This window comes from Ailuropoda melanoleuca, chromosome 15 (assembly GCF_002007445.2).
Source record: "Ailuropoda melanoleuca isolate Jingjing chromosome 15, ASM200744v2, whole genome shotgun sequence".
Taxonomy (NCBI): domain Eukaryota; kingdom Metazoa; phylum Chordata; class Mammalia; order Carnivora; family Ursidae; genus Ailuropoda; species Ailuropoda melanoleuca.
The window spans coordinates 63,496,409-63,524,269 of NC_048232.1; the positions used below are offsets into that span (position 1 = coordinate 63,496,409).

The 27,861-nt window shown below is 40.8% G+C and overlaps 2 protein-coding genes across 3 annotated transcripts in view; one reads left to right on the top strand and one right to left on the bottom strand.

Moving 5' to 3' along the window:
* The window catches only part of PLEKHG7 (pleckstrin homology and RhoGEF domain containing G7), a 56,685-nt gene extending 35,859 nt beyond the window's left edge, over positions 1-20,826 (top strand). The window contains 12 exon segments of the mRNA XM_034643667.1: positions 1,924-1,948; positions 1,951-2,058; positions 7,473-7,569; positions 7,571-7,620; positions 9,136-9,182; positions 9,184-9,237; positions 9,239-9,253; positions 9,599-9,692; positions 13,730-13,809; positions 15,578-15,731; positions 19,513-19,607; positions 20,719-20,826. Coding sequence (XP_034499558.1) covers positions 1,924-1,948; positions 1,951-2,058; positions 7,473-7,569; positions 7,571-7,620; positions 9,136-9,182; positions 9,184-9,237; positions 9,239-9,253; positions 9,599-9,692; positions 13,730-13,809; positions 15,578-15,731; positions 19,513-19,607; positions 20,719-20,826 — 927 coding nt within the window.
* A 2,732-nt stretch (positions 20,827-23,558) lies between these two features.
* EEA1 (early endosome antigen 1) overlaps positions 23,559-27,861 on the bottom strand; it is a 117,773-nt gene continuing 113,470 nt past the window's right edge. For both annotated transcript variants that reach the window (XM_034643582.1, XM_002928070.4), the window contains one exon: positions 23,559-27,184. In XM_034643582.1, the coding sequence (XP_034499473.1) occupies positions 27,062-27,184 (123 nt within the window). In that variant the 3' untranslated portion in view covers positions 23,559-27,061. The remainder of the gene's footprint in view (positions 27,185-27,861) is intronic.

Here is a 27,861-nt window from a genome sequence, read left to right on the forward strand (position 1 = left end):
AATACTGTCACACTAGGGGTTAGTGTTTAACATATGAATTTGAGGGGACACAAATATTCAGACCATAGCGTAAGAACTCTTGCAGCCTACTAAAGCATGGGGCGTTAATAGACTCTTTCCTCAAAGTCTATAATATAACCCACATGGGAATGCTTCATATCATGTTACAAATGGGCAAAGCTGAGTTATAAAAGCTTTTCCTAAATTTAAGTGGTCCTATATCAATCAGGCTAAATTCATTTTTGTACCATAATAACAACCCCCAAATCTCCGTGGCTTGGTGTCCTCCCTGGGACCCATGCTGAGGGGGCAGGCACCACCTGGAATGTTATGGGTCTTCATGGCAAAGACAGAAGAGATCAGGGCAGAGCATAGGTCTCTCTGACTCTTCAAGCTTCTGCCTGAGGCAACCCCTGGCATTGCTGTTCACACTTCAAAGGTCTAAGAAAGTCCCATGGCCAAGCTCACCCTCAGTGGAGTGGGGACCCGTAATCCTCCCCAGGAAGGGGAACTGGATGAACAGGAACACCAAGGTGCCTCCAAAGAAGCTCCCTGGGGGAAGCCTGGGGCACGTGTTACTCACACATGAGCCGTCTGTGAGAGTCACTGAGGAGAAGGAGGCTTGGAGAGGTCAGGTAATCGGCCAAGGTCACAGAGCTAGCGGGTTGTGGAACTGGATTTCCAAGCCTGACTCTTCATGGTCTTAACAAATGCCTCTTGGACACGGCATTTGTCAGGCAGCTCAGTGCCCTCTGAGAAGGCCTGCTCGATCTCCAAGTCCTTCCTGCCCAGAGATCAAAGCCCGCTGCTTGACAAGAAACTCGCATCATCGTCTTTCAAATTACTTCTTGCTGAAGCTGAAACGTGACCTTTCTCCCCATAGCATCTTGTCCTCTGAGATCTTACCACAAAATCATTTTCTGGGCTTTTGTTATCTCTGTCCTCACTGCTGTCCCTTCCTTTAGTGGCCTTTTAGCCTGGATCTGCTTTCTCTGTGCACCGTAGTGTCATGCTAGCAGGAAGCACGTGTGCCTGCCTTCTCTCGTTCCATCACCTTGTGACACTCTCAGAAATCCCTTGATGGGACAATTACTCATTATTTTAATCAATGGCTCTATCAAGGATCCTGGTAGGTGCTATGGAATCCTGAAGAGAGTGTCTGTCAGTAAGGAGGAAGAAGCATTGGCGACGAGAGAAGAGTAATTGTCACTCCCAGAAGCGCTTGTCTGAGCTGATGGCCTGTTGTGTGCGCTCAGTTTGACCCTTGCATATGCGAGCGTGTGCGTATGGACCGGCCATCTGCCTTCTTCTAAAATAAACTCGAGATGCCTTACACATGTGAAGTCATTGTAGCAGGTTTAAGACCAGATTAAAGTTTTGCAAGGTTAAAATTACAACATGGAATTCTTCGTCAGATTTTCTACAGGTGCAATGAGGCACCCCAAACTTAAGGCTGTATTTTTAGAATCCAGTAGGAGAATTAAGTTTATGGATAATTTTGGGGGCTATCTGATGAGGAGTTCCATATTGCTACTTTAATCACGGACTGCCATCCCCGGCTTAACACCAACCAGCACGAGCACTGAAATCAAAGGCGATGTTTGTGGTTAGGACCCATGCAGGGGCGTAGGACAAAGTATAAACAGAAGTAAAGGGTGAATTAAACTAAGATGTCCCAAGTAGAATTTTCTTTAAGTGTGAGGGATGGGGGGGGCTTGGTTTATTAAGGAGTTACCTGTTTATGATGGAAATACCATTTTTGTTTTAAAAATGTTTATCGTGAAGATGACCTGCTTCCATCCACACTGTCACATCTCCTGCTGATAATGGGGACTTTCCCGTTTCCGCTGTCCGGGCTAATGGTAAAGGTGATGAGAAAGAGAATGTCTGTGCTCTGAGTGTCCTTCTCCGCTCCTCCTGCAGGCCTTCCGAGGGGGAGTCTGTGAGAGCCCCAGACCTGTTGCCCGAATTCCTCAGCTGCTGTCTTTCATCGTGAGAGCCTGAGGCAAAGAGATGACTTGGGAATTCATTTCAAAGGAAAGCACCATTTTGTTTTATGTTTTTTTCCTAAGACTCTTTGGACGTAACAGATACTAGGAATTATGAAACCCCAAATAAACGGGAAAGAAGAAAAATAAATGATCAACAATACATTTTAACTACAAAACTGCTTTCCCCATAAATACATGGTCCACTGCACACTTAGGAATTTTAAATGGTGCACATCTGGAAACATTAGATCATCTTTCCTGAAATTTGGGTAGGGCTTAAAAATGCTTCATTTGTTCACTGCTTTGTGTGTGGACGAAATTGGCAAGTTGTAAGGAGAAAATAGAACAAGAACCGAGGCTTTGTTTGTGACCAGAAGTTTGGCTTTTGTAGGATTTGGTCCCAGGAAAATCCTATTGCACACAAGCCTGGAGCCCCATTTACACTGTAGTCCATGGGAATGGGGGCCCCTAGAGCACAGCACGGAGCACAAGGTAAATGCTGCCCCTGGAGTTGGACAACATGGCGACTATGGGTCCCAAAGCCTCAGAACCACAAGGAATTTCTGCTGGGGGCACTTCAGCATTTGCTAATAAGAAAAACTGGAAAGAATTTTCCCTGACTTCCCTAGTTCCTTTGACCCCCACCCCCAACTCTTGGTATTTCTTTAGTCTGAACTGTGCCTTTTCAGCATCATGCCAGAGCCCTTCTGTAGGATCCAGAGAAAATGGTCCCAGCCGTTCCAGAAAACCAGCTCTCTTCCCTGCAGCAGTAAGAAGCCCCTGCCAGAGCATCACCTCAGAGGCATGGAGGGAAGGCTGCCATGGTTCCCAAACACTTCGCTGTGAATCCCTGCCCCTTTGCCCGGGGTGCCAGGAAGCCTGGGTGTGGCAGGGCCAAGAAAGGAGGAATGATCTTTGGGAAGAGACTTGGCTCCATTTTTGTAGCTTTGGCCTTTCAGCCGGTTTAATTTGCTACTCAAACTGAAAGCTCATTAGATTTCCAAATGAATGAATAATGCTGTTGCAAAAGTTTTCCCTGGAAGCTGGTGGATTGGACTCCTGGCCAGGCCCCCAAACTGGAGAGGATCCAGGTCCACTGCTCTCCTTTCCAAGCTAAGGCAGAAGTGAATTAAACCAAGCTCAGCCACTGCTTTCAAGTAACTGTGGAAAACCCCATATCAACTGGTTTACATTTAGCTGTGAAATATGTATAGCACCATAGCACCGGGGCTACTTAGGGAAAAGAACTAGGGGGTGCGATGTTGTAATGATCATATGCAATACTTTTATGATGCGTAGCGCTTTACCAGGCACTTGCTCAAACATCTCTTTTAATCCTTAGCACACAATATGAAGGTGATTATGTTGTCCCCATATGTCCCTGAGGCTCAGAAAGATTTTGTGACTTTACAAGGTCATATGGCCAGTACGTGGCCAAAAAGAACCTGGATAAAGGTCTTCGGGGGGAAAAAAATCCAATGCTCTTTATACCAGAACTATTTCTAAGTCTTCGGGGCAATTTCCCTTTGTTGGAGAGCTGTTAGGATCATGAGACAAAGCTGAGGAATCAGGGGGCAGCTTTGGAGGAAGGGAGGTGTGCCTGCCCTCCACAGGCCCATCGTGCAGAACAAAAGCATCATCACCGATAGTTAATAATAATACTATGAAAATATACAATAAATATGATTATACACATAATGTGTATAACATGCAATAATTATAATGCATAATAATACATAATGTAATTATAATACATGATAATGACATACAAAATATAATTATAATACATAATAACAATAAAAATATAATATAATACATAATAATACATAATGGTAATAATAAAGGTGAAAAGATGACTCCTTCTCGAGCCCTGGCGGTGGCCCTGCACTGCCTGCTGGTACTCCATGGTCTCTTTGTCTCTACAAGCCCCCTGTGAGATCTGACACGAGCCTCAGTTTCCAGGAGCTTAGACAAATTAGGCAACTTGCTGGAAGGTACGATCATTCAGGGCGGAGGCAGGAGGGGTTCAAACCCAGCCCTGTCTGAGCTGACGCGCGTTCTCCTTCTCCGCCCTGGTCTGCACAGCCTGGCTGCGGAGGGGAAGTCTGGGTCGGGCCGCGGGAGCTGCGCGGTGGTGGCACCGGGATGAATGTGGCCGCGTAGCCGGGGGTTGGGCTTACGGGAGCGCGTCTGTGTTGCGCGGCGAACACGGGTGGGAGTCGACTTCTCCCTGCTCTTTCGTAGGCAGCTCAGGGGAGGCAGAGAAAGAGACGGGGCACTGACTGCGAGGTCTACTCGTGGGCCTCAGCTCAACACGGGCTGAGTGCTCTACCTACCAGACTGAGTGTTCGAGAAACGCCAGACACTGTTCTGGGCACTTCGTGCAGACGAGCTCATCCTAACCCTTCAGCAGCCTGACAAGGTGGACGCTCTCGTTCTCCGCGAGGCGCCGGGAGCCGACGTAAGTTTCCCCAGATCCCCAGACCCGGCTGCCCAGCCCAATGCTGTGTCCCCCCAAGACGGATTTACAACAAGCATGTTTCTGTCTGCGGCCCTGAATTCCTTTCACTGTTCCCCTAAACACATTGGATACTTACTATAAAACAAAAGCAGGCTCCATCGATATAGACTCAGCCATGAAAAGGCCTTTTATGTCCATCTTTCTTGACAGAGATGTTCTTTCCTTCTCTAATGCACCTAAAAAAATAAAGCCAATAAGGGGATGAAAGAAAAACTTACAGCTGCTTTCAGAATCGTCAAATAATTTTCTTCTCTTTTCTGAGGTCTTTCAAAACTCTAAAAGCTTCCAATTTTCCCTACCCAAATCTTTGACTAAATTGTTTACCACTGATGCTTCTTGCCTGATTGTTATGGGGGGGGGGTATCGGATGTTTTTATACTCACCCTGAATACCAGTGGGTGCTGGCAGCCCGAGCTGTGCCCTGAGGTGTGGGAATCTGGGGCAATGGCCCAGGGCTGTGCTTTGAGGAAATCCGTGACTGGAGCTCCCAGCCACCCCTGGTGGAAAGCAGCTGCCAGTGAGTCAGCATGGGAATCGGCCACGGAGGCCACAAACGAAAGCCCCCCCTCCCCCACTGCATGCCTCTTCTTTCCACTGGTTCCACCCCAAGCCTTTCTGCGCCTGCAGTTCCTGCTTCCTTCTCCGCCCTTTCCAGCCTTGATGAGAACCACAGCCGTTTTGAGTTGGATGAGAACTTGGAAGTGACCTAGTACATTCCACCATTTTCCAAAAGAGGAATCTGGGATACAGAGAAGGGTAGGTGGTCCCTCAGCAGGCCTTGAAGCCTGGCTCCTAGAGCTCCAACCACCCCACACCCGTGTGCTCACTTTCATGATCTGCCATCTATCTGTGGGGAAGTGGAAATGGTTGTGTCTGGCAGAATCCTGTGAGGAATGAGCCCTGAATGTTTTCAGAAGAAATAACTTTGATAAAACTGCTAGTGTGGGCGGACGAGAACCCCACAGACATGGTCAAACTCTGAAAGACGAGTGCAAATTGCTTAGCATGAGGCTGGGAGAGAAAGGGAGGAAAGTTCAGGGGTAAGAGAAAGAGCTCTCTTTTCAGAGAAGAGAATGGAACCAGAAAAATGGTCAGGGACTGTGGGCTGTGTGTTTGACCCCCTCTCCACGATCCAAAATCTTCAGTGAAATAAATGTTAAATAATAATTCATAATTCCAAAAATGTTTGGCATGAGTGGGTTTACAGTGGAAACCAACATAGGAAACCAACCAAGGAACTTAACTTGGCATTTGGCCCATGCTGTTCAAGAAAGAAGCAGTGTGGGTACCAACAGGAGTCCAGGGGCCAGAGAAAGCCATTGGAATCTCAGTGTCCCTCCGCAAGTTTGTAGATATCTACAGAAGGGCTTTGGACTTCCCTGGGCCATTGAGCCCATTGTATCCAGATCTCCAAAATGCAAGGGCTGACATCTGGGCATGAAGATGGACGCAGCTACCTTTGGGGAAGCAGGGCAGCCCCTACCGCGTGCCTTGGTCCACTTGGTCCTCACTTCAGGGCCATGAGACAAAGGATTTAACCTGGACCTAGACTGAGCATGAGAGTGGAAAAGAGGTGATAGCCTACAGCAGGAAAAATATTTAGTTAAGGTTAGGACCCTTTTACACCTCAACTCAGTTATGAGGAGGTGGGAGAAGGGAAGAGGAAGAGAACACACCCCCGTCTTGATGGCACCTGTCTGCATCATAGCCAGAGACTTGGTTCCATGCATCCTGTGTCACCAAAGGCCAGGGCCCCTCCCTTCAAGACAGTGTCACATTCAAAGAAACAGTCCAGCTGATGAAACAAATGGAAGAGCTATTCTCATGTTTTCTTGTGTTTCTCAAATATCTTTTATGGAAATCCAGTGTATAACCCATAGCAGTACTTACTAAGATTCCTTTTCCTGTCTCCCCAGGGCCCACACCCCCTGCAATGCCTCTTGATCCAATCTCTCTCTATTGAAAATTGTCTTTGTCTTTATTTTTTTTTAAGATTTTATTTATTTATTTGACAGAGAGAGAGGCAGCGAGAGACGAATGCGAATGCGGGGATCACAACCTGAGCCAAAGGCAGACGCTTAACAACTGAGCCATCCAGGTGCCCCGAAAATTGTCTTTGTCTTTATCCCTCCCCTCCCCACTCTCTGCTCTGTATCATGGAGATCAATTTAGCCTTTTTGACCTGTGTTTTCATTTTCTCTTCTTTTCCCTGATTCTCGGCAACAAAAGAGACTCCAGGAACTGCCCCAACGAGCAAAAGTCCTTCCTTTCCCTTCCACTCTTCAGTGTGCATTCTCAGTTCTCCTAACTGTAAATCACAATAAGGATGGAAGCTGAGTTGGTGAAACCAGAAATCTCCCCCAAGGGCCAGGGAGAAGGAAGAAGCGAATGGGCAAATCTAAACTCAAGTGGGAAGAGTGAACAAAGCTGGAGTGTTTCTATTAATACATCTCATCACTGCCGCTGATGGACATGCATTCTCCAGGAGACTTCACAGATTTCAAACTTTTCCTGTGCCTCAAAATCTTGGTACATTTCCCTGTTTAGGAGGATTGGGTGGTGGTGTCACATGGAGGCTGATGACCTCTGCCTTTGTCACCATTACTAGGAAGGCAAGACAGCTGAATGAGGATTCTTTCATTTCTTTAATTGGAAAGTAACAATGTCAGTCTGTAATATTCAATAATACTTCTTAACCATGTTTAAGGACCCCATTTCCAACCCTGAATTTGACACTGGTAGACAGATACTTGCTAAAGACGGTTTACTATGGAATTCTCAAAACCAAAGTGTAGGCCATGGCTTATAACCCATCCCAGCAAGCTCACAGGTATGTCATGTAATTACTGAATAAAATCTCTAAGAGTTTCTGGTGTCCAGGCTTCTCAACGCCTTGGGAGGAGAAGCGATATTCTGATACGTCTGCGCTGTCTTCTGCAGTGGTGTGAGCAAACGAACAGGGCGACGGCTGCACCTGCCCGAGCTGGGAGTGGCTCCACTGCCCGAGCTGACTTGGTAGCCCTTGTTACTAAAGAATATCTGGAAACGGAGTAGAGACTGCACAGAAAATCATGATCTGTGCCATCAAGGAAAAGGTGAAGTCACTCAGTGAGTCCCTCAGATAGGTGGCCCAGAGCTCCAGTGTAAGCTTACTCAAAGAGATGGAGGGCCCTGTGGCTGCTGGGAACCCCTGGGGTTTCCATTCTAGAAGGTAATTCCATTAACTTGAGGTCATGGCTCTCAGAAACATGGATTCCAGTTTGAGTGCATTGTAAATCAAACACACAAAACAATGGGCTCCAGTCACATCCTGGCCGACCCTGTGAGAACTCTAACACCAAGGGTGTGTAGGACGTGGCTCTGTCTCCAAGGCGTTCAGAAGTTAGTTCAGGCCGGAAAAGACCTACTTCCCAGATGATTGAAGGCACTTTGTTTAACGTCCATACTGAACCCACACACAAAGCAAATGGGGGTAAACTCCACGGGGAGCCTTTCCGGAGGATAAATCACCATTCATCTTTTTTTTTTTTTTTAAGGTCACCGAAATCCAGGGCCAATCTAAAATGATGCCAATTGCAATCTTGAGAACTGAAATTTGGGAATAGGAACTAAGCAAGCCCTATGATGACTTAAGTTAATTTGTGGAGCTTTGTATAATTAAATTCAAAGAAAGAAAGCCATGACATATGCCCATAAACCAAGATTTCCTGGGAAACATCCAAAGGTAACAACTCAAATTGATTATCAGCTGTACAGAAATAATTTTGTTTTTTTTGCAAGTTCAGAAGCAAATGACCATTCAGTTGGGAGCTACTTTCCTCTTTTTAAATTTTTTGTTCAAAATCTAAAATGATCCAAGGAACTAGAATTGAGCTTATTAATGGATGAGACAAAAACTCAAAGAGTTTTTAAAAGTCACTTTGGAGATTATGACTCATTTTGATAGGTCTGTGAGGAAGACAACAGCATCTCTTCTGGAGATTTCTCAATAAAATATGGATCCTCATCATTGAGGGAAAAGATTCCTGTGGGCTTCCTGTAAGTCTGTGAGCTTAGAGATGACGAATTCTCAAGAATCCCATGCACCATGTGATTCTATGGGTCTATGACTTGCCTTCGTATTTCCAACAATTATTTCAAAACCTCGGTAGTAATCTGTTATTTTAGAGTGCTGGAAAATTAATACAAATCTTCAGAAGAGAAAATGAATTCTTCTCAAAAAGTAATAATCATTCTTATCATGAAGGGGATGAAGGTTTTATGATTAATACAAAAAAGATATGTTTGTCCTTGTTCATCTGATTTGTTTCCCCTCTAATTAAAGGCTATGTGGTTTAGGGAATAAGATAAAGCTACCAAAGCCTTTATTAGTATTATTGAAATAAAAATGCACAATACATTTGCATTATATCAGTTAAGCTTCGTTTTTCTCTGCAAGAGGCTGATTTCAAATGAGTTTTTCTAAGACATTTAAACAACAAGCAATATGTTAAATGGACCTAAGATATGGTTTGGCTCCAAGGGCAGTCAGTGTCTCTAAATGATTACTGTGGATCTTGGTTAAATTTTATGCTATAATGTCACATGCATTTAAGACTATATTGATTGTGTCTTGTTTTTCAGGGGGTCTTGAAAGGAAAGTGAAGTGGCTTGACAATTTCCAAAAAATGTAGACATCTATAGGAGATTAGAGTGTGGCCTCCACTGTGGGATAGGGATAAAAGAGTTTTTCATTCCAGAGGTAAACAAAGGATCAATTAGGACTCAAGTCCTTTTCCAGAAGTTTGGCATTTAGGTGGAAATTAATACATTAGTCTTAGGAAGTTCCCAGCTGTCCACTTGAATAAGAAATCTTCATGAGCAAGAAGTGAAGCCTTCATCCACATGGCATTGTATGTGGGAGGCTGACCTACTCAGCCATTCTCGGGGATGGCCCTTCTGAGCGGTTTTCCATTCTGTCCCATTCCCATGTCCATCTTCCAAATGTCACAAACCTTCTAGACAGAATGCATTGCCCTAGCTCATGGAATATGTCCTCTTTCCATCACTAACAATATCTCTGTGATTTTCTCCCTTGCTTTGCAAGTGCCTGAAACATATTTTTAAAGAACACACAGCAGAAAACATCTTGTCACCAACCGACAGACACTTTCTCTATGAAGAAAAATTAACACTTGCAGGTAAATTACCGCTTCCTTTAAAAACTCAACATCTTTGCTACCTTGTAACTTGTCCAGTCATTGGGAACAGAAGTGTGGGAGGAATTGTATTTGCTTCTCTGTGGTCAAGGCCATGCAAGCTGTGAATCAGAGCCTCAGAGACTCACACAGACTCTACGTAACAAGCCACAGACCCTCCATTTCCTCTCTGTGAAATGAGATAACCATGTCTATCTCAGAAGGCTGTGTCCAAATAATGGACACAAAGAGCTTAGCGCACGGTCTGGAATAGAGTAGACACTCGAAGTCTACTCTATGTCATCATGGCTTTACTCCTCCAGCGGGCAGGGCAACCATCCTGCCAGTGTGCATTGGGACCCCGTTACGTAACACACCTGGTGCTAGGTAGCGCCCATCGGAGGATCTAAAGGACTTGTTCTGTGTAGTCCTTTCCCTCTAGCCGGGAAGCCCTGCCAGAGTGAGCAGACCTTCAGTGTAAGCTCAGAAAAGCAGACAGTCTGTGAAGCTGGAGGACCTGAGCAGGGCTTCATGTGGTCCATGTGGCTACAGGTGAGCTTGGGGGCGTGGAAAGGATGGAGGTCCCTGGAACGACAGAAGGGACGGCATCCCAGATGAAGAGCAGAGCAGGAGGAAAGGCTTGGAGGCAGAAGCCACCCAAGAATGTAAGTTCTAGCAGCGTGGTGGTTCAGGGCATGAGGCTTCCCCCACCCCGAATGCCAGGCTCACTTCCTGGCCCAGCCTGCTCTGCCCGTGTGACCGTAGGCCCCTTACAGCCATCCAGCCACACTGCAGTTTCCTCCCTTTGTTGTGAGGATTCAACGAGCTAATGGATGGATAGGCACTGGAAAGAATGGCCGGCACTGAGTCAGTGCTCAGTAAATACCATCATGATCAGAAAGGGCTGCCAGGCTGGAATAAGATTTGCAGTCATTCACTTACTCATTTCTGCACAAACTCTTGATCGGTCACCCGCTATGCGTGAAGCCTGTGGGACATGGGGTTGCCTATTCACGGTAGTGTGATCAGCAGGGCAGAGGGGGCGGTGCTGGGCGATAATGCCTTATGGAACACACACTGCTGAGAACCGCTGGCTTTTAGGTATAGCACAAGAAGTCAGGTTGGGACACCATACCCACCTGGCAGCCACCGACTAGGAACGATTGACCTGCCCAGCATTTACATCGAGGGGCTGCTTCATGCGTTTTCTGCTTCCAGTAAATTATGCAGAGAAGTTACGTTTAATCCCATGGTATAGATGAGGACTCTGAGGCTCAAGGAGATTCTGTCATGGTGCTCAAGTTCGCCTGGCATGTTGAACGGCAGAGACCGGACCCACGCCAGGCCACCTCAGCTGAGAGGTTTCCAGAATCACAGCCACTGCTTTGGAAGCCAAGCTGAGGGACCCAGCCAGGAGACTGTTGGCAACGAGAAGACATTGAGCTCTTGGACAGGAATGTGATAGGTTTCAAATGCTGTTGAAGAAAGAGTTATCAGAAGCAAAGCACAAAATGGCGCAGAGGAGGGGACCAAGATCAGGAGACCAGCTGGAAGCTCTTCAGTGAAGCAGGGTGAGATGAGAAGAGCCTGGGCCTGGGCTTCTCAACTGTTCTGAACCTGGGGGCCATGTCCTGCCCACTTCCATTTGAAAAGATGACAATTTTAATTTTCTCTGATGTTAGTTACCACTTCAAAAATAATCATACGTTGTGACAAAACCAAATCAAAGTAATGAAGTGAAACAACTGTGTATTCAAACTGCCTTTCCCTCCAAAATTGATTGGCCTCCACCTGGAATTATCAGAAATTTTGATTTGCCCCTTCCCCCTATCTACCAACTTCCCAACACTGTGAGGTGCCCTGGCCTGTCCTAAAATGTTCGACATGTGCATAAATAGAAAAAAATAAATGAGAGAGATATTTCAAAGGCAAAGTCAGGAGGACTTGAGGATTGATAAAATGGCCAGAGAGGAAATGCGTCGAAGACACCCTCAGGTGTCCTAATCTATGTGCCTGAAAGGTTGGTTGAGCAACACTGAGGGTGACGGAGAGAGTGGGATCAGGGAGTCAATTTTAGGTTCGGGTGTGAGCATGCTAAGTCATGTGGAAGCTGGATAAACATGCCCATGACCCGCTCTTGGTGAAAAGCCACGTCAGATGTGCATTCACACGTCATGTGGGATCAGGGCGCTTGTCACGGATGCGTGGGCGGGAGACTGGCTCCGCTGTCCCTGGGAAATTGCTTTCTCTGCATAGTCCAAGGTGAGTCACAGTGTGTCTACATGCTAGCGGTGGAAAAGGGAAGAGGGGACAGATCAGAGCTCTGCTGTTCAAGGATATGGCCCAGAAGTTGCCCACTTCTGTTCATATTCATCGGTCAGATTTAGTCACTTGGTCATATTTAGCTACAAGGGAAGCTGCGAGACGGAGGGCTTGTTGGAAGGTGGACATGTAGCCACTAAAACTCAGAAATTCCATTACTACAAAGGAGGGGTGAATGGTTTTTAAGGGGCAACCAGCAAGTAGTCTTTGCCGCAGCCAGATTTGCAAACGGGAAAGTTTCTAGCAGTGATGGAATACAATTAAAAAAAAAATATTCAAGGACAATTGAATAAGATTGAATAAAATATATGATCCTCTGCCATGCAAATATGGACTCTTTCCTCTAAACTTAAAAGAGGGGAGGAAATAGAAATGAATCTTTATAATTTTATCTATTGACTTAACCTTAGCCACACAGTTTCCTGGGGTTATGTTATATGAGAAGGAACTTCTAGAAAAATATTAATTTACTGATTTTTCTTATATTTACTTTAAACTTCTGTCACATCCACCTCAGAATGGACTGCCTATTCTTCTGAAACCATTTCCATTTAACCACTTCTTCTAATTTCTAAGGGATAGAGTAGAATAGGGAGAGGATTCCTCATAATTTTTTTATTATGATGTTCAATTAGCCAACATACATCATTACTTTCTGATGTAGTGTTCAATGATTCATTAGTTGTATATAACACCCAGTGCTCATCACCACACGTGTCCTTCTCAGTACCCACCACCCAGTTACCCCATCCCCCTGCCCCCTCCCTTCTGTAGCCCTCGGTTTGTTTCCCGGGGTTCCTCATTCTACTATTATTTCTCTACTACTACCAGCTTCTTAGGGAGAAGTATAAAAGCCCATTTGCCTTAAGTAACTATGAAAAGTAATATCAGAAAAGTTTATAAATATAAAGGTACATGATGAATATTTAAGCCTGTACACACACACTGCAAAACTCGGGAAAGAAGTCACTTTACTGACTGTCTTAATCAGTGCAAGCTGTCAGAATAACATACCACAGATGGGGCCACTTAAAGAACAGAATTTTATTTCTCATAGTTCTGGACGCTGGAAGTCCATGACCGAGCTGCCAGCTGATGAGGTTTCTGGTGAGGGCTCTCTTCCCAGCTTGCAGATGGCCTCGTTCTCAGTGTCCCCCCGTGCGTATCCTCTTACGGCGGCACCAATCTTACTGGATCAGGGTTCCACTCTCACGCCTTCATTTAATCTTACTTACCTCCTGCAAATACAGCCCCACTGGAGGTTAGGGCTTCGACATAGGAGTTTAGGGGGCAGGAGACACAATTCAGTTCACAGCAATAACAAAATGCCCTTTTCTCTAGTCACGTGTATCTTTACCAGTGACCGCCCAGATGAGTCAAAAGGCAAAACCACCGCAAGTCCCATTAGTCGACAGATGTGTCCTAGACTTAGCTGAAACCATTGCAAATACCACCCGAGTTATCTTAGATCCACATGAAATGCATCACGAATACAATGTCTTTAAAGCCAGAAGTGTGGGCTCACATCAAATCTCTGCTTTAGGGAGAAATCGGTTCAACAGTAATGCAGTTTTCTGATCCACGTGATCGGAACGTCCTGCGGTGTAAGCCTGGTGTGCCCCGACACCCACCCTGTCTTGTTTACGAAGGGATTCTTTCATTTAAAAAACACCTTCTGCTTACTATTTCCAGCCCCAATTTCACCTTTTTTTCCTCAGAAAGCACAAGATTCCTACACGTTTACCTGTTTCTCTTTGATGATTTCCTCTTAGATACGAAAACTAAGCACAACCAAAAGGTAAAATGATATTATTTCTAAATAAGTCTGCTAAATAAGGTTAAAAATATTTCTAAATAAGTTGTGTTAAACATATAAAAGATTGTTATACATCAGTTTGGATTTCACCCTCTAAAATATGGAGGCATTATGAAACGGTGGCTTTTTTTTATAGTCCTATAGCTCTGAACTGAAAAACAATACCAAAAGCGAGTTACATTGCTTAAGGATGTCAAAGAATGTATATGTTCTCAGGATGACTCAGTCTGGGGGCGCCTGGATGGCTCAGGCGATTAAGCGTCTGCCTTCGGCTCACGTCATGATCCCAGGGTTCTGGGATAGAGTCCTTCTCCCTCTGCCCCTCCCCCTTGCTCGTGCTCTCTCTCTCTCTCTCTGATAAATAAATAAATAAATAAATAGCTCCCATCCTTCCCGAGAAATGATGACTTGGGACCCCTGAGCTCTCAGTGTCCAACTAGTATAGAGCTGGCATCACAGACAAAATGAGTCAACTGGGGGCTAAAGGCCACAAAATCTCTTCTGAGAACAGGGATTTTCCCCACTACTTCATATTAATGGTTACCGTCATGGTTGTTGTCACCACACATCAAGTCATGGGGTCTTGTGGTCCAGTCAAGGCTTTCTGGCTGATCTCCCCCTTCACGGTGCGCTTGCTGAATGACATGTGCGAGTGGTAGCAGGAGGGGGGACTCCCCCAAGGCTCTCGGGCACCTGCCCTCAGAGCGGGGAGGAGGAGCTGCCGTGGGTCTTAGGTCCTCAGAGATAGCTAATGTTTTTCATTCCACTTCTTTACCGAATGACTCAGCTTGACACAGATGTCAGATCATGAACTAGATATTTCACATCTTTTAATAACTGAAGCTTCTAGGTGATATGTTGGTTAGTTGAGCTAAATAATTTAAGGATCTTTAAGCAATAAAATAGATACCCATTAATCCATCCGTGAAGAGTTGACCGGTGGTTGGGAAGGGAACGGGTGCCATAGAATATTACGAGTCACAGTTCTGAAAGTTAGATGGCCTCCTATTTTAAGCCACCCAGACAAGCATGTCGAAACAAGTCAAGCTCTGAAAAATCATCATCCCCTTCAAAAACCGTGATGCCAACACATTTCACCTTCAAATGGTGGCACAAATCAGAGCACGAGAATTAATGGCAGCCCATAGTAACCATATTATAAGGTAATATGCTGGTTTCATGTTTCACAACTTGATTCCCAAATAAGGACCGTTACCTTAAATTCCTCTTGCTAGTTTGTATCTTCTTTGCTATTTGATGCATATTATATGTCATGTGAATCATAGTCTTTGACACTTTTTTTTAAAAATTGAGCATCTTATATTCAGCATCTTAAATGATTCAATTATTTGCAAATTATAGGCATGGAATCTATTTAGATTTGTGTTAGATTCCATGGACAGCGCTGGCCCAAATGAGGCTCCCCTTTCTGATTCATCCAATAGTACTAGAGAGAGATACTGGAAATGAACATCTTCCCACTGACGTGATGGAGACTTCAATATCTCCCTGTTGTGGACATCACCCATTATTTATTCAGGCAATTCAACTTGGGAATCAGTAACACTATGTACTTTAAAACTTTAAATCACTATGTATTGGAGGGAAATGCTTTTTAAGATCCAGAAAGAATAGTTTGCTGGAATTCAAGCAACTGTTTCTAAAAATCAATTCGGTTAAGGATGCACTTTAGGTATGTACACTAGTATTTACTTCCTATTTACTGCATTATTTTCTTCTTTCCTTTCAGACACTCGGAGGCTCGGACACTGGTTCACTGTGTCCTTCACTCACTTCCAAGCTGCAAACAGTAATAAAAGAGGGTAGTTCATGTACAGTAGCTGATCGGCCCATTCCGCTAGACAGATTGGTGGTCAGAAGTACTGAACCACTCCACGTGTCAGGTATGTGTCTGTTTTCATCATTCAGCTCATCTATTTGCCATCACAGAGTTTTATATTGGCCTTTTTTGGGTAATAAGACACGAATCCAATTCAAATCTTCATAAAATACAATGCTGAGTTCCTACGTGGCTATCACCCACTCTACAAATTAGTTCTGGAAAAAGTGTTGGGCCAGCTCTGCCACTCGCTAGCTGTGGGACCACAGCAAGGCATGTGAATTTCCTCAGATGCAGGTTCCTCTTGGTAAGACAGAAAATATCTACGTCAGCGGGTGGTCAGGAGAATGAAATGAAATAATGCCTATAAAGCCCTCAATAAACTATTATCAGTTTTATGGTATCATTACTAGTACTATTGCTTTTGGTAAAGCACTGGTAAACTATGACATGCTTTGCAAGCCTAAGAGATTATAATAGCTCTATGGAAAGAAATATGCCAGAAATGAATATATAAATATATATATATACATATATACGCATCATGTGTACGTGTCTATGTGTATGTCAGAAATACATTATCATCTCCTTCACTTACTCAAGCATTCCCTGAGTGTCTCCTGAGAACCAGGCACTCCGTGGACACCCTGGAGTTACAAAGACAAATAAGAAACAGCCCTCATTTGGGGGAACCCTTGGAACAATCAAAGATCAATAGTAAATCCTCTTGTGAAAGCCCTGGGACTCTGGAGACTTCAAGGACATTTCCATTTTCTCAGTGCTGGGTGGATGGCCTCGGTGTGCAGAAGGAGGCATCAGTCTTTCTGCCCTGGGTATAGACTCTGAGGAGACCTGCTGAAGAGGTGGGGGTTGGGAGGGAGGGGGGGTGGGCAGGAGACCACCTTCCTGCCCTGAGGGAGAAGCAGGAAAAAAGGGAGCACTGCCTCTGCCCCTCAATTCCCAACCCAGCCTCAGTGAGGAGCACAGGACGGCCCTAAGCATGGTGGAGCAGTATTACACGGGAGTGAACGAACACACACGAATGATAAGAGCAAACACTGATGTAGTTATTACATAACCAAGTTATATATTTAAATGCTTTACTTGTTAACTCATGAATGGGAGCAAACTATCCCCAAGAGCAGAAGGGCTCCACTAGGGGGAAACCTGCACCCAGAACTCGAGCCTTCTGCCCTCTGTCCTTTCCTTCCACTGCCACTAAGATGTGCTGAAATGTCACATGGTCAGGCTGAAAGACCTCATGTCTGAATTGGTTGGAACCGCTTGTGGTCTATATAGACCAAAGTGTGCCTGAGCCAGAGGACGCTTCTAGAGAAAGCTTAAGAAGGGGCATCTCAGAGGAGCAAAGCCTTTGCCTCGGAGAGCACCCCCAGCCTTTTCCCTGCCCTCGTCCCGGTGGGAACCTCCTCCCTGCTCAGTGGATGGCAGAGCAGTGTAGACCGGCGGAGACTCTACGTGAGGCCCAGACATGGTTCTGTTTGTTTGCTTAGTTTACTTTTCATGGGGAGAAATGTCATTAGCAGAGGCTTTCCTCGGGCAGGAATTTTTTCTCTCACTACAGTGGCCACAGTCAGAAGATGATGAAGGGACTTGAGGGGAGGAAGCCGTCAGAACCGCAGGGGAAGAGCAGACGCAGGTCGGGCTGAGGGCTCCAGTGAGCGACGCCGCTGCCCGCTTTGTAACCGGACTTCCTGGCAGCTCTCACGTCACTGGATTACTGGGAGAGACGCATGCTTTTTCTCCTCTAGTCATTTTCTTTCTTTTTTTTTTTTTTAATAAAAACGGGATCTTTTTTTAAAGCTATATGTCCACCATTTTTTGTTATTTTCTGATTTGCTATCACCATCTCCTTTTATATACATATATTTTTTTTCCTCATTCCCTTCATCTATTATTTTGACTGTTGAAATAACAGTTCAGGAACCAAAATAGCTGTACAGTGGGAAAGAATAAAGGGTGAAAAAAGAAGAGATGGTGCTTTGGAGTGATTGACAACCTAGTTTCAAGTCCTAGCTATATTATTTACAAGCTGGGTGACCTTGGAAAAACTACATCTGTTTCCTCTTTCGTAAGGAGGAACTAGAGGACTTAGTCGGTAGCTGTGTGGTTTAAATGATACCCAACAGAGGAAAAAATAGCACAGTGCCCAGTACATAGTAAGGGCTTAATAAATGGTGTCAGTTATTATAATTATTATATTAGAATGTCAGGCTAGAAAAAGAGTAGTTCTTAACAATATATTTTCTCTCGTTTTATTTTACATGCCTACCTGGCCCAGTTCCCTTTGCTTATAAAGTCCCCTTGTACCCATATTACAAATCAAACGGATGAGGGATGCTTTGAATAATTGAGAACTACAGTTACAATTTTTGAGGAAAATGGATTCCAAAATCCAGCCAAGAACAACAACCTGATCCGTAAAGCCTCACTTGCTATGGGGAATTTAGAAGGAGAAAAATCAGGGGGTAAAACAAACCAAGTCAGATCTTTTTTCCAGAAAGTCATTTTAATAGTCCTCTCATCTCAGAGAAGCTGGATGGAATTTTATGACCTTAACAGACTTTGCTGTGGTAGAATTTAGGAATTAGGAGGTTTAGACTGCTGGGAGTATTACCTGTGATACTAGAATAGCTCTTGCAGTTAAGAAAATAAAATTCTTGTATTCGCTTTGATTCTGAAATGAGGCCCAACCTGCGGCAATGAGTCTGCCTTAAACCCACCCATTTCATCAAATACAAATCATGACAATGGACAAGCATCAGCTTGAGGCTCAGCCAGGAATAAAAGTCAGTACCTCTCCTCCACTTTACATACTACTTGATATGACCAGAAGATGAGCCTGCTTTGGTTTTCTGTTTGTTCCTAGACATAATTAACTGTATAGGCTGCAGAATTTTACTCCCTGTGTGGTACTAATAATTCAAAGAAGCTTTCCTTTTAAAAGCTCCAGCTACATTTAAAAAGGTGGGGGGAGGGTGCCTGGGTGGCTCAGTCGGTTAAGCCTCTGCCTTCAGCTTGGGTCGTGATCCCAGGGTCCTGAGATCGAGCCCTGCATGAGGCTCCCTGCTCGGTGGAAGTCTGCTTCTCCCTCTCCCTCTCTGCCTGCTGCTCCCCCTGCTTGTGTGCTCGCGCGCTCTCTCTCTCTGTCAAATAAATACATAAAATCTTAAAAAAAAAAAAAAAAAAGGATTTGCTCTCTCAGTATCTCCTGTTGTTTCTTTAAGAGACCAGCTAGGAAATGACAGAACAGACTGCTTCTTTTTCAAGTGCAGAAACCACACCAACTCTTCTTTTTGTTTCACATTTCACATAGTTTGGTAGAGGCTGAATTTTGAGTCAAATTTTTTGGCCTGTTGTGAAGCACTCAGATTTGGTATTTTTGCTACATCTTAATTTGCTTATAACCCTCGTTTTGCTGTGATTTCACTTTAAATACAAAAGTAGCATTTTAAAAAGGAGTGGTGGAAGGCAAAGAAAACAATAGTTACATTCTTTTCTGTATTTTTGTTTATATTTTACATACATGCTATCTACCTAACATGCTAAATTTCTTCTTAGAAGGTGTCCATTTTCCATCAGGTAAGCCATAATTGCATTTCATCAAGCCCCACTAGTCGTTAGGTAAGGAAGAAGGGTTTTCATATTTAAGTGGGCTCTATTTGGACATAGTAGTGAAGTCTTGGTCTTGGAATCAGACTTTTTTTTTTTTTTGGCAATCTACATAAACCTCCCACATTCATTAAAAACAAATACTCTAGGTTTTTGTACTGAGAAACTGTTTGGACTTCATAGTGATTTCTTTTGTCTTTGTGATCCTTTTCTAGCGTTTGGGCTGAGAAATGCTTTTCTTGTACATGAAAACAGATATCGACAGTGTATAGCAGCATTCCTATGACAAGCCCAAACAGAAAACATCAAAGTACCTATTTCGGTTTTATAGGGTTTGATTCTTCAGACTTGACATAAGGAAAATTTTCACTTCAACCCTCTAAAGTAATGGGAAATGGAAAATTTTGTATATTTCCTTCATCGGCTCTGGGAAGGGTAGAAGTTAAGAGGGGAAGGACATGGACATTTAGTCCATATCATGCTGAGAAATCTCAGGAGTTGACCGTTTCCTTACACTCTCACAGTTGACAGTCACCTTCATTTTCTCCTCAACCAGAAGCTCAAGTGCTGCAGCTTATATAAAACAATGGGGGAAAGAACTGCTTTGGGATTGCATGATTGACTTTTAAGGTGTTTCAATCATCAAAGTCCCAGGATGCAAATAATGTGATGTCAGCTTAAATGAGGGGCTGCTGCAAAACCCCCTTCGAAAACATGCCAGTGTTTAAAAAAAGAAAGGAAAATACGCCAGTGTTGATACAGCTAAGGAGGGGGAAAGCAGTTGCCGGACTCTGGTTTCTCTATCTTAGAAGTTTCCATTTTTGTCTTTCCCCGGGAAGGTTTTCATCATAGCAGCAACATGGCCCGACAATTAATGCAGTATTGCATTACTCTTAATAACTCAATTTCCTGGGTCACCTCCTTAGTCTGTTTTTCAAATTATGCCACTATTTCCATACAAAATGAAAATTCAAGAAATTGAACTTTCAAACTATTTATATTCTGTTTTTCAAATTATGCCACTTGTCAAGAACTATTTCCATACAAAATGGAAATTGAAGAAATTAAACTTTCCAACTATTTATATTCTCGGTGCTCATTCTTCTAATTAGTCATCATTGACTATTATGGTTCCTTGATTACTCATAACTGTTTTCCAAACTTCCATACCATACTCATTTAATCCATTTGCACCTTCATAGATGATTAGAGATATTTTATGATATATTAGATTTAAGAAAGAAAATGGAAAATATGCAAATGTTTCATTAGTCTTCAGTTTTAAAGAGCAAGTCAATAAATAAAAGGAAAATATTAGTCTAAATTTGTGAAAAATTGTCAACTTCTCTCTATATAGAGATTTTATACACACACACACACACACACATATATATATATATATATTTTTTTTTTTTAAACAGGAAACATGGATGGCACAAATAACAGCAGCAGTCTCTTGCTTCACCAAGAATCAGGAAACCAAGAACATATCTTTACTTACACTGCCTGCAGAATCCTCTGAAATTTAGGGACCTAAACCAAGTGGTGCATCTTTTTAGACATTAGGGAGTAAGATAATCTTTCATTCAAACTTTTGTAACACTTATTTAGTGATGAGCTAGAAGAAAATGTGTATTTTAAAGGAGGTCCAGAATTTGAGAATTTGAGCCACGAAAATCCTCACTATAGAAGAATAATGACTGCAACAAATTTGAACTCTGAGGAATTTTTTGGCAGGTATATACTGTTATCTAGACTATCGTATAATATTTTGGTAGGACTTGCATGAGGTGTGAGTGAAGTATGGTGCTATTATAACTTGTAAAGGGTGAAAGGTCAGATGAATGGAGTGTCAGGAGGAAAGCAGTGTCCACTGCTTGTGCTCAGTATGAATTCTAGCATCACACTTTGTGTATGCCAATAATGAAAATAAATTTCCTACATGGTTTGTAAATCAGTCTTACTGCTTTAGAGTTACCTCACTTGCAATGATAATTCTGATATACACTTTGCTCTTCTAACATTTAAGCATGAATAGAGTCTATATTTAACAGTTTTTAAACTCCTATTTGCCAAGAGTTTCCTTATCTCAGGTAAATTTTATAATACCCTAACTTAGAAGTAGAAAATCCCAGAGACTAAATTCCCTTATTTTAAGGAAAAAAAACAAAAAACAAAAAACCCAAGTATCTGTTCCAGTTTCACCAGTTAACAATTTTACATGGGAGATTTTCATAGAAATAGTTAAGATTTAATAGAAATAGTCTCTCTGAACCTCATTTTTTGAAGACTGTGAAGTTTGTCATAAAACCACTTTCTGGTTTTGAGCGGTGCGTGCATATGTGTGTGTGTGTGTTAGCACAGCACAGTCAAGTTTATTTGGCAGGAAGGACTTGAAATGTCATTGGCATTTTTATGAAGAAAGGCAGTTTGAATTATATTGCCTTGGTAGAATATAATATTAACTGCATTTAAAAAACTAGTTCTTATGGTCAGATTATATCAAAAGGAAATCCACAAATTTCAATTTCAGGATTGGTAACTTTTGCAATTTCCAAAATGGAAGTATTAAATTTATCAATTTGGGCTTTAAGGTAAGTGAGACATTAACTGATCTCTATTAGCTGGAGGATGGGATAGAGAGGATAATGCTTGAGGGTCATGTGCACAGTTAATTCTTTGAGGAAAACACAGACTTCACCATGTAAACCAGGCAGTACAGACAAGTGCGGCATAAAGGCTCTGTACAAGGGCCAAGCACTATCAGAATGCAGAGTCACATTCTCTGTATAATAATCTCAGATATTTATCAAGAACAAGTGGAAATAAGAGGAAAATCTGGAAAACGATAACTACTGTTAATGTCTAAGAATAAATGAGGAAAAAAAAATGGGTAAAGAACAGGGACTAGACTTCCAGTGAGTTCCTAGAGATGGAACCCAGACAGGATTGAAAGCAATTATGTCCAGGAGAAGATGATACAGATTTATGCAAGAGAAGATTTAGGAAGAAATTTCTGGCCAAAAAATAATACACATATATTTTAGAAAAAAATCAACAATCCTCTTGCAGGAATTTTTAGATATAAGCCACGCCAAGAGAAGGGCAATGGACTGGGACCAGGTAATCTCTCAGGATTCCTTTTTAAAGTCCCGTGAGTCCAGTAAGTATTTATATGTATAAAGAACTAATTTCACCTTTAACCTCATTCGAGGGAGAGAAAGACCGAGTAAATTAGCATCAAGATGTGAAACAGCTTAAGAATACACTATATACAAAGAAATATTAGCACTCCTGTGTCCATCACAGCACTAGTCACAATAACTAAGAAGTGAAAGAAACCTTAATGTCTATCAAAGGATGAACAGATAAAGAATATGTGGTACATACATACCATGGAATACTGTTTGAACCTTTAAAAAGAAGGAAATTCTGCCATTTGCAACAATATAGATGAACCTTGGACATTATGCTAAGGGAAATAAGCCAGTCACAGAAAGATAAATACTGTGTGATTCCACTGACATGAGGTATCAAAAGTATTAAATTCATAGAATCAGAGTAGAATACTGGTTTCCAAGACAGGGAGAAATGGGGAGTTACCAATCAATGGCATAAAATTTTAGTTAAGTGAGATGAGGAAGCTTTAGAGGTCTGCTGTACTATACACTTAGAAAGCTGTCAAAAGAGGGTAGATCTCATGTTAAGCATTCTTACGACAATAAAATTTAAAAAAGAATACACTATATATTTAAACTGAAATTCTATAAAGCTCACAGGAGAACATATCTAATATATATATATATCTAGTAAGTTCTTAAGGGTATTCACATTAAACTCTTCAGAGGCAAGCACACATTAGAGTAAAATGAAAAACCACTTCAGAAACTTTGGTTTCCAAGAAAAACACAGTAAAAAATGGCTTACTGAGCCCTCAGAAAGGCATCTTTAAATGGCTACCTGGGTACTAAGCTTAGATAAACAATGAAAGAAGGAATTACTTCAATATTGTTTAATATTTCTTTGTAGTTGTTAATTTTCCACAATAATGAATGGAATGAAAAGGGAATGTCTTAAGCAAAATGGCTTTAGTAATTTTTCTTGAAATTATGAACTTACTTACCATTCTAAGTTGAACATCAAAACTTACCCCTGTCTACATCTAAGTAGAAAGTTTTAACATTCCGTAAATATATACAAAATGGTTACTACTTTGTACTTTTTTAAATAGGCAAAATAATTTACAGTCACAGAATACATCTACTAGAAAGAAATGGGTTTTTAATATCATCTTTAACAAATTAAAAAAAACAAAAGCAACAATTCAATAAGGATCCTTCCATTGTTCTTTATACAGATTTAAACGCTGTTGTGTAATTTATCAGTTACATTTATAATCAATAACCTTCCACTCACTGAGTTTAGAAATTACAGTATGTACTGAGCTAAACTCTCTCACAAAATAAGGCACAACTACATGATCACAAGTAGTAAGCACAATACAAAAAATGAATCCAAAACCTAAATGAGAAAATACTCATGCAAAAGTTTCTATAGAAACTATGAATATATGATCCAGTTCAAGGAAGTACAGAATGTCATATACATAACTGCATCATGTTACAATAAATTCATTACTTCTACACAGAAAGAACTTAGCTACTTCCAATTCTACTTTATACAATTTTACATAAATTTAGTAAGTTTATGCACAATATTCACATCTGCAACAATAACAAATTGATCATTAAAATTCAGGCAAAGGGCAATTAAGACACAATAATGTGTGGCACATTGTAATTACAGAATACCATTCATCACGCTCATGTCTAGGAATACTAAAATGATGGCACATTTAAATCCTATGGATCAAATCATCCATGGTTTTATAGCCAAAGTGCATTAAAAAAAATTGCTATAGTCAAATAGGTCATGAATATCAAAATATATGATCATAATTTGCTCTCCACTTAAAAGCTAAACATTTTTATGCAAATGCAAAGTTAAAAAAAAGTGGCTTCAAAGTTCTCAAAACTGTGAAATAATCTTAAAGCCTTTCTGAGATGGGAAACTAACAAATTTGGCAGTTACTATTTAACATTACTGTGAGGAAACTATTGAACTAGCTAATTCCACATTAAGAGGTAGTTGAACAAAACGTTATTTGTACACTGCATTGAGGTCTTTGTGTTTGTTTCCCTCTTTTTTCTTCAAAATGAACTAATGCTATACCAGCAGCTTTGTCTTCTTCCTATTAAAGAAAATCTGTAGGTATAGTTCATTGTACACTAACCCAGCAAAACTTGATTTTAGTTCACATTTCTGTTCTGGGGTTTGGAATTTACTAACATGTGATGCCAATAGACTTTGCATTAGAGCCAAGAGCTCAGCCATGCCAGTTCTAACTCACTGACAAATAGTACCAGAAAACATCTAAAATGTAGAGCCAATAAGAACTCAGAAGATGACTTTTAATTAAAAGAAAAAATCCTTTCTGTTTCCAAAACACCTTAAATTAGTGAGAGTTAATAAGCAAAAAAAAGAAAAGAAAAGAAAAGAAAAAAGCTTAATTTAACATTATTAGAATAGTAGCCTATGGTAAATTATTCAGGATCTATGAAATGAGATTAGCTAGCTAGATGAAAACTAGAAAATCACTCAAACACATATTTTTTTGTTGTCCTCCCCACAATTTTGGGGGAATACGTGGGTGGGGAGACCAAAAAAGGGAAAAGGCCTTCAGTGCACCCAATTAGGAGATGAAGTGGACAAATATTCAAATCTAGAATCCTCATAAAGTTTTATGATCTTAAAAAAACAAAAAAAATGGTGCTATGAATATCTATTTTTCCAATGCAGAAAGTTTCTGAGTTTCATACGAAGTTTCTTATGTGTTAAAGTATAGAATTAAGACTATTTGAAAGGATTTGTAAGTATATGAAAATGCTTAAATAATTTTAGCTCAATTTATATTATCCAACTATTATTTTTAATAAAGAGTCACTGTATTTCTTCTCTATATATGCTCAAGGATATATGTTCATCCAAACCGAGGGACTCAATCAGGGTCCTTAATAGCTACCGACAGCAGGATTTACTTAAATGGGTTTTTAAAAATAATTAAGTGAATATATGACAATCTCTTTTAGTTCACAGATGTTACAGGTAAAGCATAAACATAACTTTATTTCAGCATGATATTTGAAAGCAAGTGTATATGATAAACCATTGCAAATGAAATATTAACTCCCATCCCTCCCTGCTATTATTACCAAATGATTACACTGCACAAATGGATAACTTTATATTTTTTTCTCTAGAAAGAATAAACCAATATTAATGACCACTCTACAAATGTTTTCCAATTTGCCAAATTAATAAGACCATGATAAATTAAAGTTCAATTCCATTGTTCAGGATACAAATAAGCTAACTTTTAATTATCCTTAATTAGCCATTCTGTTTCAGTTCTGATTATAACTTTGGGATTCCCAATTTGTTTTTGGTGCTATTCTCCTCTCCAGATGTTACTTCGAAGTAATTTCATAGCAATATTTTTGTGAAGTAAAAAGATTTACCAGCTGATATGGAACCCCAAATTCAGAACCATTTTAAATTTAAGTCAAGTTCACAACTTTCAAAAATGTTTCCCTATTAGGTAAGAAGAAAATATAAAGTAGAATATTTAATGTCTCCTTACCATTTGTATTTGTTTTCACAGATAAGACTACAGCGGTATCAGTTACTGGCTTTAAGATGCAGAATTTATTATAAAACAATAGTGAAGCTGAGCTATGCTTGGAAAGGTTAAACCAAATAAAGGGGGGAAGAAACCAGATCCTTTAAGAAAGCAAACTCAGATTCCCAAAGATGCAGGAGAGACAATATGAGGGTATAATATAAAGGCTGATCTCAGAAAACTTCCCACTTACAAGAAACTGAGATTAGAACCATTATACAATTTCTATTATTCATCCTCCAACGGGGGGTGAGGGTGAGAAGTTTTATAGAATTCTTAATTGAGAATATATGAGAGTTTAAAAATGAAATAGAAAAAGACAAAGAAAAATTAACCCTAATCTTTAAAATACAACCCCCAGGATAACCATAAAGTAAAGCAAACTGATTTTACAGAGGTTTTCATAAAATCTACCCCAAGAGAATGATTAATCAATATTGTTAAAACAAAAACCATGTTCAAATTCATGGTTAATACATATTTCAACATAAACTGTATTTAGAACACTTGAGTAGTAAATTCATAACATAACAATGCAATTGAACTATGGACCTATATATGAGAAAAAAAGTTTTATAGTTCTGTGCATGACTTCACGAAAAGTATGTAATATAATTAACGTGCTACTGTGCAACCCATGTACATTTCTGTACACTAAATGAGGGAGAAGGACGTAATAAGCTATGGAGGTGTATTCATGTCATTTGTGAACAATGAAATTATATTTAAAAAAATACATTGCTATTTTCTGTCCAAAGTTTATTTACATTTCATTGGCTAATTCTAAACTTGGCATGAAAGCTGTTCCAGAGATTAAATGGAAAAAGTAATGAAAGATGAACCCAAGTCTCACAAAAATAGAAGACTTTTACTTGATATTGGTAACATTCCAAAATATATGAATTCTAATTTGGTCTAATATTGCAACCACTGTCCAAATCAAATAGTCATCCAAGACCTCTATTAAGTGCATTTATTAAAAATCTAATGTTAGTGTAATACTACTCTGACATTGTGATAACCCATTATCCTTGCAAGTCATTGAAACATGCATCACAGACACGAACAGGCTTCTTGGAAGAAGGAGTTAAGGCATTTTTGGCTGAACATTCAGCACAGAAGATATTTCCACATTGTCTGCAGTGATGCTGTAAATGACAAAAATTAAACAATTTCAAGCATAAAAACTATACCAAAAGCATTATGAGACTACAAGAATACTGCAGACTGCGCTGTGAAGGTATATTAACTTTCAAGTGATTAATATATTACTTAACCATATAATATTTCAATATGTCAATTTAATCCCTTAGTTAATCTGAATGTTTCCTATTTATAAGATACTGTGCTAAACATTTTATATGGAGTTTATCATGAATTCTCAAAAGAACCTTAAGAGGCATCTAAAAAGTGATAATAAAGCACCTCATTCTACCAGGTAAAAACCATTTGTATTTGCCAGGTGTTTCAGGCATAATTTCATCAATAGGAATATAAACCTGAAATATCACATGGTATTATTTAGAATAATTTTTTTTTAACTCTGCTTTCTCTTTAAAAGAACCCAATGATGACTAAAACATATGCGTTTAATACTGGCCCACTGGTTCAGAAAGTGATTATTCCAGAAAGTAACTTAATAGGAAGGCAATGACTAAAGTTAAAACTAAAATTGAAATGCATGCGCTGACCAGAAACTAGACTGCATAAAATTTAATGATTCCATATAGCTGTAAAGTTAATCAATAAATAGAAAATGTTTTTAATCTGTCAAACGCAAGATTATGTTGATAGTTAAAACATTAACTGATACTGAGAAATAAAA